Source organism: Perca flavescens, chromosome 23, assembly GCF_004354835.1.
Source record: "Perca flavescens isolate YP-PL-M2 chromosome 23, PFLA_1.0, whole genome shotgun sequence".
Lineage (NCBI taxonomy): Eukaryota > Metazoa > Chordata > Actinopteri > Perciformes > Percidae > Perca > Perca flavescens.
In genome coordinates this window covers 21,113,484-21,127,608 of record NC_041353.1, presented here as the reverse complement: position 1 = coordinate 21,127,608, position 14,125 = coordinate 21,113,484, and the positions used below count along the sequence as shown (strand labels likewise).

The 14,125-nt window shown below is 41.0% G+C and overlaps 1 protein-coding gene across 5 annotated transcripts in view; it reads left to right on the top strand.

The window, feature by feature from the left end:
* Positions 1–14,125, top strand: part of nav3 (neuron navigator 3) — a 225,119-nt gene that overhangs the window by 142,811 nt on the left and 68,183 nt on the right. For all 5 annotated transcript variants that reach the window (XM_028570121.1, XM_028570119.1, XM_028570120.1 and 2 more), the window contains 2 exons: positions 1,697–1,805; positions 13,424–13,825. In XM_028570121.1, the coding sequence (XP_028425922.1) occupies positions 1,697–1,805; positions 13,424–13,825 (511 nt within the window). The remainder of the gene's footprint in view (positions 1–1,696; positions 1,806–13,423; positions 13,826–14,125) is intronic.

Here is a 14,125-nt window from a genome sequence, read left to right as displayed (position 1 = left end):
GGGGTTACTATCCGCTGTAGAAAACAAGAGAAAAGGACCTGGTACCAAGAGTGAGTTGAGTCGAGTCAAGCCAAACCATGCAGTGGAAATTAGGCATTAGACAATGACTCATTGATTGAACCTTTATTTAAGAGGCTCTCTTTACAGGACAGACATGGCCAGATAACTGCACCATTTACCATACTTACAGCATATAAAAGAAGTAATTCCCTTTCAAAAAGGAGACTTGAATAAATTCATTGTCACAGTCACCCCCTACCTGATGAACAAACTGACTCTAGCAATGTGCATTGTCACACAGTGCACACCAAAACAGTAAAATTGGTGTCAGTGCGCAAGATCAGCTACATACTGGCAGTCTGTTCAAATCAAATATTTTTTTTCAGTGTGGGGAAGAAGACATGACCTGTAGAAAGGACAAAGAAATAATGCAGAGCACAATTTTGCACATTGTGTATTTTTATTCAAATGAAATGTATCCGGTGTGCATTTTTGCTGGAAAGTTTATCCAAATGCCTTGAGGTAAACTCTGAAATTGATATATAGTTATCCAGGGAAAACTGGCAGAGCTTTTCTGCTTATTTTTGACACCGACCTGCTTCATAATCTAGCATATGAACACCTCGACAGTTTTTCTCCCCCTGGCACTGAGCTGCGCCACAGGAGTTGCTGGGGGCCTTTTCAAACCTCCAATATACCACTGCACCCATCTGCCCCTATTTGCCCCAGTCACTGTAAACACAGTAGCTTGCTGTCAGTATGTCTGCTCAGAGCACTGAAACCAGCACATAGTGACAGACCGCAGCTTCTCGCACTCATCTTACCATCACACTGCATTGTTGACTTGTACGAGATCTGCTGGATCAATCTTCTCCATCGTAGAGACAATTCAAAGCACCATAACACTGGAAAGCAGTGTGATCGGCATCCTTTCTAGGTCTAATGCCACTTGTTAATTACTCATTCTGTGGTTCCCGCCTGCGGATATAAGCTAGCTTGACGAGCTGACAGAGAGGCTTGATTGGAACAGACAAGTAGATACTTTGGTGTGCGCCCACAGCTCGCTGTTCTGAAATGCTGCCTGTTAGCAGCAACAGGCCTAGTGCCTAAGAAGAACATGAAACATATGACTTTTAGCTGCATGCTGCTGTAGGACGAGGTAGGAAGACGGCGGACTGAAGTGGCAGCGTTTTCCAACGTGCCTGACAAAGAAGCACAGCTGTGACAGAGTTTGTTTCCGCCGACACGACTGTGTCCCGAACTAACCGGCAGAGCGCGTGGTGTCATGGCACGACATTTCAGGCATTGGCCTGAAGGAAAAAATGTCAGTACTTGTGTAAATTAATGTATCTGCTTTTTAGACTAAAGGAAGGGCATGTGGTGCAGCCTGACAGGCTGATTCATTGAATGGCTTCCCAATTGTCGACATGGGGTTTGGAGACGTGCAGCCACGCTGGCTGTCATCGTGATCGGTCATCATTCTGTTTCCCCACTGAGACGTTCAGTGACATGCAATAAAATGCTGTATGTCAGATGTCCTCCTCACTCCTCATATTGTGTGTGTGTGTGTGTGTGTGTGTGTGTGTGTGTGTGTGTGTGTGTGTGTGTGTGTGTGTGTGTGTGTGTGTGTGTGTGCGCGCGCGCGCGCGCGCAGGTCTAAATATTTCGGTAAATCATATAAAATGTGTGTCTCCAGGAGAGGATCCTGAGACAAGACGCATGAGGACGGTGAAGAACATCGCTGACCTGCGGCAGAACCTGGAAGAAACCATGTCCAGTCTACGGGGGACACAGATCAGCCACAGGTAGGCACACCGAAGGCACCCCCCCGTTACTTACTGGTAATGGTAAATGGCTCTGGTCTGGTTTTTGGTTAAGAAAAGTGATAAAAATGCAGACAATGCATTTATTGGGATATCCATAGGCCCATGGATATATGATGAAAAGGACAACATGGGATTGATTTTACTTTTGGCGATACGTTTGTCCACATTTTTTTCCAGGCTGTCGTAGATTCAATCCATCAACCCTCCAGTCATGAACTCACTAAACTGTTAAGGCTGTAGCTACAGCACATGCAAAACGGAGCAATAATTCACTCCTAAAACACAGTCTAATACCACCACTTCCTTTTTTTTACAGTCAATCTGTTGGCAATCTGCTTCTGCAGTGGCATTTTATTCACAAAGTCAGGAGTTTTAAATGAGCTCCACCAATCATACTACATTTTAAAAACAATTTTAAAATGGAACCCAAATGACTTGTTTCAGGTCTGAAGTGAATTATTCTGCAAAGCCTGGCTTTAAAGGAATACTTCACCCTCAAAATGATCATTTGTATATCAGTTACTCACCCTGTGTTGCCTGGAAATCTCAAAGAAAAAAAACTGTTTTTCTCGCATGCCTCCACGATAAACAAATAATCCAAAAATGGGTTGAGTAATTAATATACAAATGATCATTTTTAGGGTGTAGTATTCCTTTAAGCTGCTATGTTATTTAACTGAGACGGTAGTGTCATGTAACACCTTGATTAGGATCATTTATATCTCACAAACCAAATGTAAAAAGGCTCCCATCTGCTTCTTAGGTGGTTCACTTAGTTAATTATACTTTTACTGGCATTAGATTAGTGTTACTGTGTGTTACGTCTGACCACTACTGCAACATTTGCCTGATCAGCTTCAAAGATTCGACCCACCACCTGGCTTCCTGCAGGCAGCCTGCAACTTCAATCAGACACTGTTTTAGAAGTAAATCAAATGCAGAGAAAACTTTGCATTTGGCTGCCAGTGGTTATTATAGGACACTTTAGCTTTTTTTTTAAGAGACATATGATACAGTCACATCTAAAGTTCTCTTTCTGAACACTATAAGTAAAGTTTTCTGTGTTTGGCTTTTTTGGGTCAGTCTGCTCTCCACTAACTCCCAAAATATCTGATTCTTCAGCTGCTAACTGCTCCACTGTGTTCACCAGCTAGTCTTTATAAGGGTGCTTTCACACTTGAGCAGTTTGGTCCGTTTTAACAGAAACCTGGAGCGTTTGGTCGGATAGTCCGGTAGTGTGAAAGCTGTGGTGCGGACCAAACAACCGAACTCTGGTCTACCTGAAAATGGGGGTCTTGGTTCGCTTCAAAGTGCACTAGTGTTAGTGCACTACAATTAAAATTAATTCAACTGCACACAATTTACGGACTTATATATGATTTGAAGGATGATGACTTTCAAATCCATAACTTCATATGACCACACATTGCTTGTTGTCTGTGTAACAACAAATCATCTCTCTCTCATCAGGGCCCGCCCTCTCCTTTACTCGCTCACATTGTTCGCCTACTTCTAAAATATTAGAAAAACCAAAGCTAAACCCGAAAACTCCTAAATTTTTTGTTGCTTCATTATTTTTGAGAGCAGGTGTCAACGAGTTTCACTCAACCGTTTCGACCGCGTGAGAGTTGTTTAGAATGTTTGGTGCACTTGACAATGTGCACCATCTGAGGACTATGGTTAACTGCTCCTCAGATCTCTGCAGGGTAAATCCAGACAGCTAGCTAGACTATCTGTCCAATCTGAGTTTTCTGTTGGACGACTAAAACAACTTTTGAACGTACACATGTTCCACCAAAACAAGTTCCTTCCCGAGGCTATTTTGCAGAGGCACCATGGCTCCATCTGGCGCTTAGGCCCATGACGATTGTGATTGGTTTAAAGAAATGCCAATAAACCAGAGCATGTTTTTCTCCCATCCAAGAATGCAGTGTGGACTAGCCAGACCCTCCTCCGCAGTTCTGTGGAGGAAGGTCTGGCAATGCAAGACTAACCAGGGGGCCTGTGTCATTGTACCAGAACAATGAGTTAAGATGCAAACACGCTCCATTGAGCTGGGGTGGTAATGATTCTCTGTGGGTTTTTAGTTCACATTACACATTTGATCCATTGTAAATATGAAAACATTGGTCCTAGCAGCTTTTTGAAACAAACACGGTAATGTTGCATGCTTGTATAGATTCTTGTATCTTTGTGACCATCAACAGGAACAAGCAGATATGCAAAATATAAAGAATGGAAGAACAAGAACAACAGAGCAGCCATACTATTATCACCTCATCAGAGAGCTGCAGCCTATATATATATATATATATATATATATATATATATATATATATATATATATATATATATATATATATATATATATATATATATGCTTGCTTTCAAAGGCTATTTTTCACACCGACGTAATATGTGGCAAGTCTGAAGCTGAGACACGTTTAACTTCCTCAAGATGTGTCATAGCCAAAACAAAAGACACACTATGAAGGAGACCCACACATGTCACAACCAAACCACTGAAAATAACCAGTTTTCTTTGTCATCACAGTTTTATGTCGCAGCACTTATTATGCAAGTCAGTTTCCTTGTGCATCAGTTGTCCTTGGAAAATAGAAATAGTTCTGATTTTTGATATCTCTGACTCACCTCAGCAGTTTATCACACCGATCCAGCAGGGAGATATGTCTCCAACTATTAATGATGTTCCCTCTATTACCATCCCATCTTCTCCTCCGTGTTTCCTGAATTTAATTAAAAAACAGGCGTGACCTTCCTCACCAGCTGGCACACTTGTAATGACATTCAGGTGTTGATGGACAACCAGCACCTTAAAAGACTGTCCCACCTGTGAGCCATGGGCAACATGGACAATCTAACAGTGTAGAGGCTGCGGCTCAGGCGAGGACACAAATGATAACCATTGGTTTATGTCAGCTCCCCAGGCAATGGTTCCCTGCTCGCCTCTCTGCTTCTCCCTCAGTCTATTATTTTGTGGGTTTTGCCCCATTTGCAGAGGAAGATGGTGGCCAGGCTTCAGACAGCCATGACAGATGGCTGTGTGTGTGTGTGTGTGTGTGTGTGTGTGTGTGTGTGTGTGTGTGTGTGTGTGTGTGTGTGTGTATTTTGTACTTCTTCTCAGCCAGGCGCGATCAATACAGCGCCATTGTCTTAGCACCACGTTTAATTCAATGGGGCACACAGGGTTGGGGTGTGAGGTGTTTGATTGGTCTGAGACTACAACTCTTATTCTCATGCATCAGGCGCACAAGGACAGTCGGCGTGAATTATCTACAAAATGCATCATCATACCTCCATATTAGCATCATACGGTGTGTCTGCATGTGTGTAGGTGTGTGTGATTTGGAGCAGCGTAACAGCAAAGCAGCAACAACCATCACATTTAATGGAAAAAAGGGTAGTCGGCTCCTGACTCTGTGCCGCTGCGGACATGTTTATATTTTAAATGTGAGGATAGCCTCTGAGTATGCATGCCTATTCTGTCCATGACAAAAGGCTGGCCAGACCATCCTAATCTGTCCCCTGGATAAGAAATGGCTGTAATCACCATGACGCTTTGAAGAACCTTTAGTAATTAATCGCTGTTATGCTCGAGCAGACATGACTGTCATATTGATCACTCTGTCTTTCCCTGTGCTCCGTCTCCCTCAATACCTGTTTACACCCCATTCATGCAGACTGGGTGTTCACACTTCCAGCAGGAATCCTCAAAACATGGAAATGTAGTTCACAAGCACAGCAACAGCCACCATAGTTTATTTATTTTTTTCAAGATTAACTGCACTATAAGACATTAAGTATGAACACATTTTTTCCCTTTGTCACGGATAGAATAAATTGTTGTCATTATGTCAATACTTAAGCCCATACAGTATATGTGCTGGTGGAAGTATTCACCTTTACAAATCAACACTGAAAAGACAGTCCTTACAGAAAAATGCAGAGTTTTTTTGTGATTGTTTTGCGGGCAAAATTCCTTGATTATGCGGCACAATTTTTATGCGATGGAATATGCGGGATATTTATGCAATTTTATGCGATGAAATTGCGGGAACTTGCAAAAATTGCGGAAACTTGCAAAAACTGCAGTTTGATGAAAAAGCGGAAAAAAAGGGATTCCCCCAACACCCTGTTTTTCGATGATGTTCACGTCGCGTAATTACGTCACTTCCTAATGTTAAGAGGGGAAAATGGCTGCTCTTGTGTGAAGTAAACGCAACATTTTTTGACTTTCTGCCAACGAAAATGCGGGGATTATGAAATCATGCAAGCCCCGCATATTTTGCGCAGAAATCGGCAATTTATGCAGTGAAAGTGCGTTGTATTTGAAAAAATGCGGCCCCCGCATAAATATGTGGATTATGCATTGAATTATGCGATCGCATAATCGCGATTTTCTGGAGGGACTGAAAAGAGCAGAAGTTGTGTGCTTTGTATATGAAGGCATAATCATTATCCTTACCTCATTTTCAAATTTCACTTTTAGATTTTTAGCAGTTTTGATTTAGTTTTGTTTATTATTTATTTCATTTTAAAGCGTAATTTTATGCTGTCTTTGTTGTCCTTTGTCACCTCCAAAGCCCGTCCCCTGTGTGCCCACTCGCATGTCACAGCCATGGCCACAGCTCCCACAGATGCTTGCTCCCCTCCTCCTCCACTGCATCTTTTCCATATGCTGATAGAAAAGCTCCTCGCTATAATCGAAGGGCGTGCTCGTTCATTTAATTCTAATGGAGCAGAATACAGGAATATTGACTACATAAACTAGGCAACTCTTGAGTGCCGGTACAAAATTAGAATTTATTAAATGATTCTCTCAGAGTTTTCAGTGAAATGTGGGACATCTGTTACATTTTGTATGTCTTACTTGCCACAGTCCCAGTCTGAACAACGTGTGTATGACATTGCTATTGTATGCGACTTGACAAGGAATACTTTCAAAACATCTGATGTTTGACCTATCTGTGTTATGATTGCACTAAAGAACAGAAAGTCAGCTGAATACAAAGACAACCCCAAACACCAATTCTTAATATTGTAATCTACATTCTAAAGTTCACTGCCACGTTAGATAAACTATACTACTGTGGTGATTATGGAGCTCACCAATATCTGCTCTTTCCACCATTAGTTTTGCATCATTATGCATTGGGCCTCTGTGCTCCATAAAGACTTTGATCCCAGAAGTTTCACGTGCAGTATGAAAGTTAAACGGACTAGAAATAACAATGCTTGCCTGGGAGCTTGTGGCAGTTAATGTTACCTAAACGTACTAACCCAGTTTAAAAAGCTCTATGTGGTTAAGCTACAGTTTCCGAGGCCATGAAACCATGTCCCTTCCTCTTTGAACTGACCTTGCTGCTTAGATACTGCAGCCATCATTGCAGCTCAGTTCACATCCGCAACATTCTTCAGAGATCCCCATGTGTTGCGGCCTCCACAGACAAACAGTATTGATTAAAAAACACATTAAGTCTCCCTCCTCTGAGGTTTTTTATTTCTATCCAGACAATGGAAAATGGTATTGATTGTCAGTTGAAGGGAAAAGAAACTGCTCCATGTGTAAAGGCATGCCGTCATCTTCAAGGACAAACATGGCACAGCAAGCAGAAAAAGGGAAATCTTCCCTGCTTTTGTGTCCCTGTCTGCTGGAGCCTGAGGGATCCCTGTTTAGTCGCATGGGGATTCAGCACCAACCAGAAGACATTTTGAACATAATAGCTTCACCCGGTCCGGTTTGTTTATTTTGTGTTTACATTTGGAGTGAGGAGACAAGGGGCCAGGCTTAATTATTCATTGCTTTTGAACTGAGGAGATAGCCTTTGGTCGTATTTGCGTGCATGTACAGGATTCTGAAGCGACTACGTTTTTTTTTAAATTCTTTTTTAATGTACATTTAGCTGACGCTTCAGCGCCAAGCGATTTGCAATGACTGCAACCGTACAGTAAAAAGCCAGCTAAGCTACCAAAATTACAAGTTCTTAACAGTAATGATGGGTCAAATCCAGAGACACTTTTCAATCCCTGACGATGTTCTTGTGAGAGACTGAGTGGAGAAGTGTCATGATTGAGCTGGAGGGAGGCACTTCTTGACAAGATGAGTTTTCAGTCTGATGGAAGATGGGAAGTGACTTGGCTGTTCTGACTGAAATGCGTGTGTGCATTTGTGTGTGTAAATGATGGTTGTGTTGGTGGTGAGGCGGCGAACCTTTCTCAGGATCCAGATTGAAGATGTGCGCTGTGGTGGCGATGAGCAATTGCTCTGAAATTGCTCTCAATCTAGTAGGGTTTAATATCTGCCAGCACCAATGACAGCCTCACTGCTACTTACTGTACACACGCACACACAAAAAACAAGGTAGTGGCATATGCCAGTATTTTTAGTTTAATTAAATGTTTTAGTTTTTTTTGCACCACTGAATCTTAATAATGTAACTTCCTTATTTGTTCTTTTTTTTTAACATAAATCCAGGTCATGAAACCAGACCGCTAACTGCAACTGAGAACGCATAGCTGCTTAAATAGGTACAATTTACCAATAACAAAATGATGAATGATAAATTGATGCCAAATATGCCTAAGTCTGTCCACTACGCCAGTTAAAATGAGCTTTAACTGAGATTTAATGAGATTTATGTTTATGTTGAGCCCAACAAAAGAAACACTTGACAATGGACCAGTCTTCACCTTATATAAACTAATACAACTCAATAGATTAAAATCCTAATGGTGGATAGTTAATATAGTGCACTACATATTACAGTATATCATTTTGCTAACAATTCCGGAATGCGTAAATATTGCAAGTGTCCTGCAACACTACACCTGTTAATCATGACGCTTAATGGAATTTCTCATGTGTCTGAAATCTCAATTAATGGCTCACTTTAGAGTAAAGTATCACACTTATTTTATATAGTGAGTTATAAATGAGTGGCCAAGGAAGTGATTTTGGAGACTTTGTTGGGATTTAACTTTCAGTTTATGAGTTCATACCAAACAGCAATCATTGGGCCTGAAAGGTGAAGCCAATGCAGAGGTGCCTTATACCTGCATTCTATCTAATTTCCAGCAGGGGGTGACTCCATTGGTTGCAAAAAGAAGTCTGTTTCAAAAGAAGTCTGTGAGAAAATAACCCTAATACTCACTTGATTTATTACATCACTAAAAATGTTCATAACGAGTTTATGGTCTCAATAGCTAGTTTCAAGTTTTCTTCAATAGAGCATGTTCATTTTGTAAATTGTGGTCCAATTTCGAGTCAAATGGACAATAAAGCAGGGGATGCTTTAGGGTGTGGCTAGTTGGTGATTGACAAGTCGCTACTAGGTGGTGTCCTCGGCTTCTCAGTCTGATCCACCTCACGTTCATCCCCAACTCCACCCTTTCGTCCAAATATGGTCACTTCTGGCTCCAAAAAAATTAAACGGACAGCCAAAATGCAATAAAAGGCATAAAAACGGTAGTCCACAAATCAGTGGGTGAGGTCACGGTGGCTACATCCACTTCTCTTCTACAGTCTATGGGTTATACCAACTCCAATAGAGGGATTACATTGACTTCAGCAGCAGTAGTTTGTCTGAAGAAGTTAACCAAGAAAATGGCCTGCATAAGATGCTGGCTTTCACTGGAAACCCCAAACTTGCAAAAGTCTTCCAAAATAAATTCATTTAAACAACTCTGGAGTCTAAGACTGTTTAGATTTTGTAGCTGATCTTGTTTGGATTGTTATTTGTAAAAGAGCAAATAACTGCCTGAGAAGTAAAGTGTCCTGTCATCACTAAATGATTATCGGTCCAGAGGTAGATTGGAGCTTTACAATCTTTTCATAATTTCTCAAAGGTTGCTCCTGCTGTTTGCCTTCATAGTAGGGCTGGGCGATATGGAGAAAATCAGATATCACAATATTCTTGACCAAATACCTTGATATCGATATTGCGGCGATATTCTAGGGTTGACAATTGGTGCTTTAACAAAATATCTTCACACTTAGATTTTAGATGAATAATCATCAGTAATGTGGACATAATGCCTAAGTGGGGAAAAGGCAAATAATAGAACAGCTATAACAGTCTGGTAAGTTCAGAAAAGTACATCACTTTACTGTAATGCAGCCTTTAAAACCAGGAAAAGGCAACACTTTTGTCATATCACGATATTACCATATCCAAAAAAATTGACGATATCTAGTCTATATATCTATATTGCCCAGACCTACTTCATAGGGCAGATTGAACCATACCTTTCTATGCAAGCCTACCAATTTATGTATTTTGACAGAGAATCTGAGTTGCTGCTATTGTATATGTGCGTATGTGAAACTGGATCTATGTTCAGAGTGACAAAGCTATATGGTTACAAAGAATGAAAGAACTGCTATTATGCAAAAAAAAAAATACTGTGGCCAATATTGAACATGACATTTGAGAGCCTTTGAAGTGGTGCTGCAGAATTACATTTTTACCAAAATCAGGGAATGAACCTCCACGAGAAATACATGTTTAACTGTTAAACTCTCAGACCTCATTAGCAGCAGCAGGGGAAAGTTCCAGTGTATTTATATTTAGCATTGCTCAGCAATAACCAATCCCCTGCTGTCAACATGGATTCTTCTCCCGCTGAGCTCTTGGCCAAACAAAAAAAGCCTCCCTCTGTTCAGATTTATTTTGGTTTGGGTTCTGCTTTATACCAGATAGTGTAATGAAGCAAAAGAGCCTGAAAAAGCAGCAATTTTGAGAAACAATAACAGTGTTGTTATGCATAGTCTCTAATCATACATTTTGTATTACATTTTTTTTAATTGAACATGTGTGTTCATATGTGGTACATTAGATACAGTAGAGGCCAAAAGTTTGGACACACCTTCTCATTCAATGTGTTTCTTTATTTTCATGACTATTTACATTGTAGATTATCACTGAAGGCATCAAAACTATGAATGAACACATATGGAATTATATACTTAACAAAAATGTGTATAATAACTGAAAACATGTCTTATATTTTAGATTCTTCAAAGTAGCCACCCTTTGCTTTTTTTTGATAACTCTGCAAACCCTTGGTGTTCTCTCAATAAGCTTCATGAGGTAGTCACCTGAAATGGTTTTCACTTCACAGGTGGGCTTTGTCAGGGTTAATTTAGTCAGTTTAATAATTTTTTCCCTTATTAATAAAAATGCAAAGGGTGACTACTTTGAAGAATCTAAAATATAAGACATGTTTTCAGTTATTTCACACTTTTTTGTTAAGTACATAATTCCATATGTGTTCATTCATAGTTTTGATGCCTTCAGTGAGAATCTACAATGTAAATAGTCATGAAAATAAAAGGAAACTCATTGAATGAGAAGGTGTGTCCAAACTTTTGGCCTGTACTGTATGTAAAATATCTCCGCACCTTTCCTGTACTTCCTGCTCTGCCATATCCGTCATTTTACATGCTCATTTATCTCAACACACACACACACACAAACAAACAAACAAACAAACAAACAAACAAACACACACACATTCTCATTCTGTTTATCTGTCTCTCTTCTTTTCTCTCTCTACTGCTTGGAGATAAAGATAAGCTGATTTAGCACACCACATTGTGTAAGAATAGTTAAATGATTTTGATTTCTATACCTTGGCAAATTGATTCTTGTATTTCCATATTCGGCCGGTATCATTTGTCAGATTTTTTTATTTTTTATTTATTTGGCCTCTTGTTACTCTGACATGGCACTGTGTGTGTGTGTGTGTGTGTGTGTGTGTGTGTGTGTGTGTGTGTGTGTGTGTGTGTGTGTGTGTTGATCCCAGGAGGTGTTGATAGAGATGAGTTGTGAATATGGCTGGCATCGCTGCCCCTCTCATGTTGGCACTTGGCATCACAGGGGTGCAGTGTACCACCCTTTCTCACTGATCACACACACACACACACACAAGGGTGTTCTCACACCTCTCTCACTGCTGATGTGTGAGACACTGCTTTAAGATGTCATGCTTTTGTCCCCTAATGAAGGCAGGCATCCACATAGGAGTCTCTCTCATCCCACTTGAGCATCTTGAGCTACATTTATCCCTTAAAGTTATTGTTTCCAAAGGCTATTTTTTAGCACTTGTGCAGCAAACATGCAGTTCATTTTTGTATATTATGTGTAAATCGTATATGATGGCTTATCGTAGTGTTAGCATCCATGCCAACAGGCACTAGAAAAGCCTTAATCCTGTTTACACTTTTCCTATATGTGTTAGTCCTGTTTCCATGGCAACATGTATCATATATAATGTAGCACACATTACATCTTGTTTACACAGGGATGTTTGTGCCTAGAGTACACATTAGCAATTCATCCTCAAAGCTTTGTGGTTTATTGGGTGGTGTGTTCAGTCTGTCATGTGAATGTAGTGCACTCTTTTTCCCAGCAGAGAGAGCTCAAGCAAGGTACCACTGCCATACTTTGCTCTCTGTGTCCAGATACATCAAGCTGCAGGGCTTGGTGTGTGAGTATATGATTTTTGCATTCCTGCTGACTCACTTCTATCATGCCGTGTGCAAATGTGAAAAAAAATCGAGCAGGATTTTGCTCTCTTTTGTTGCAAAAAGTTGTCTTGCAAGGCATCCTTTGAAAGATGAAAGTCATGTGTTGCACAGCAGTTGACATGTTCAGATCCTTCTACAACATTTGAGAAAAAACAGGCTACAGTGTCTGTTGCAGGACTAATGAGGGATTGTCAGGATAGTGAGTCAGTCCTCTTTGTCTCCCTCCATAAAGTTTTATTTCTTTTCTTTTCTTCTTTTCTTCTTTTTATTTGCTAACAGTTCATTTATTCTCACACTTCTCTTTCCTACACAATATCTCTCTTTCTCTAGAGGAATTTACATCCTGCTATTCATGTGTTAATGGTGATATAACAATTTAGAAAACCTGATTGGAAATGACAAGTCAATAAATATCTGCAAAGCTGCCTTTGACAAAGTCTATCTATAAACAATTTTTTTTTTTTTGACATTTCGGAGGTGTATTTACTTGCTACATCCCTGTTATGCAAATGCAACTGTTTCAGATTTTATTTTTTGTGGCATTTCAAAAGTGTTTATCAAATACACTTGATAGATGGATAGAAACATAGCTGTCTCTCTCTCTCCATCCATCTCTATGCGATGTACCGTGATGGTGTGACATATGTTCTCAAGGGAGCCTTCACTTTCTGCTCTCCTCCCCCTTCAAGTTAAAACACTGGAAGAAACAGCACTTTAGGAAGGTCACACACACATAAAGCAATGTTAGAAGAAACAGCATGTGATTTGAAGCGAGTGGAACTCAGCTGATGTAGACTGCTCTCCACTCAAAAGATGACAGATCTTTTCACCTGAATGGTTTTCCCTTTGCATAGGAGTGCACCTGATATGATGACAAAGACTTGCGATTTAGTCCATATGAGGCACTTTTCCCAAGACCCTCCATCCTAGAATAGTTAGCAACTGTCAGAAAATACCACGTTGATAACTTTCGGTTTTTGCAGTGTCATGTCAAAAGTTGAATTTAATCAACCCTTTATTTTCTCTTTCTACACCTTTATCTCCACAGTACACTAGAGACAACCTTCGACACCACGGTAACCACTGAGGTCAATGGGCGGAGTCTACCAGCCCTCACCACACGCTCCTCCCCCATGGCCTGGCGTCTGGGCCAATCACAAACCCCGCGTCTCCAGGCAGGAGACGCCCCCTCAATGCCCAACAGCTATGCTGCGCCCAGGGCCAACACGACGAGCGCTGGCACCACCACGGGGCGCTACAGCGGGCACTCGGACCCCTCCAGGTTTGTGTACAGCGCCCCCCTGAGGCGAGCAGCAGGGGCAAAGGGGGCGGAGCAGGGGGAGAAGGGAGGAGGAGGGCTGGAAGGAGGGAAGCAGATGGAGATGGCAGGTTACATGAGTGATGGGGACCTCCTAGGGAGGAGCGGCCGGATGGATGAGATCACCAGCGGGTAGGATGACTAGTGCTAAGCATGTTAGCTTCCTCTGATGCACTGACTAATTCTGAGTTCCTGCTTTAACGGCCCTGTTAATGACGTGTACAGATGTATTCACATATATAACTGAACAAAAGTTATGTCCACCAAAATTCACCAAAACACATTTTGTGTATACTTTTTGTGCATTGTTTACATGCATATTTGCTTGCTAGCAGTCTTCTTCTTTTGTGGCGCATTGCTTTTTGTCTTGGCCCATTACTGTCACCAACTGTCGACCAGAGGAATATCCTAAAACTGACTGCAGGATGTGAA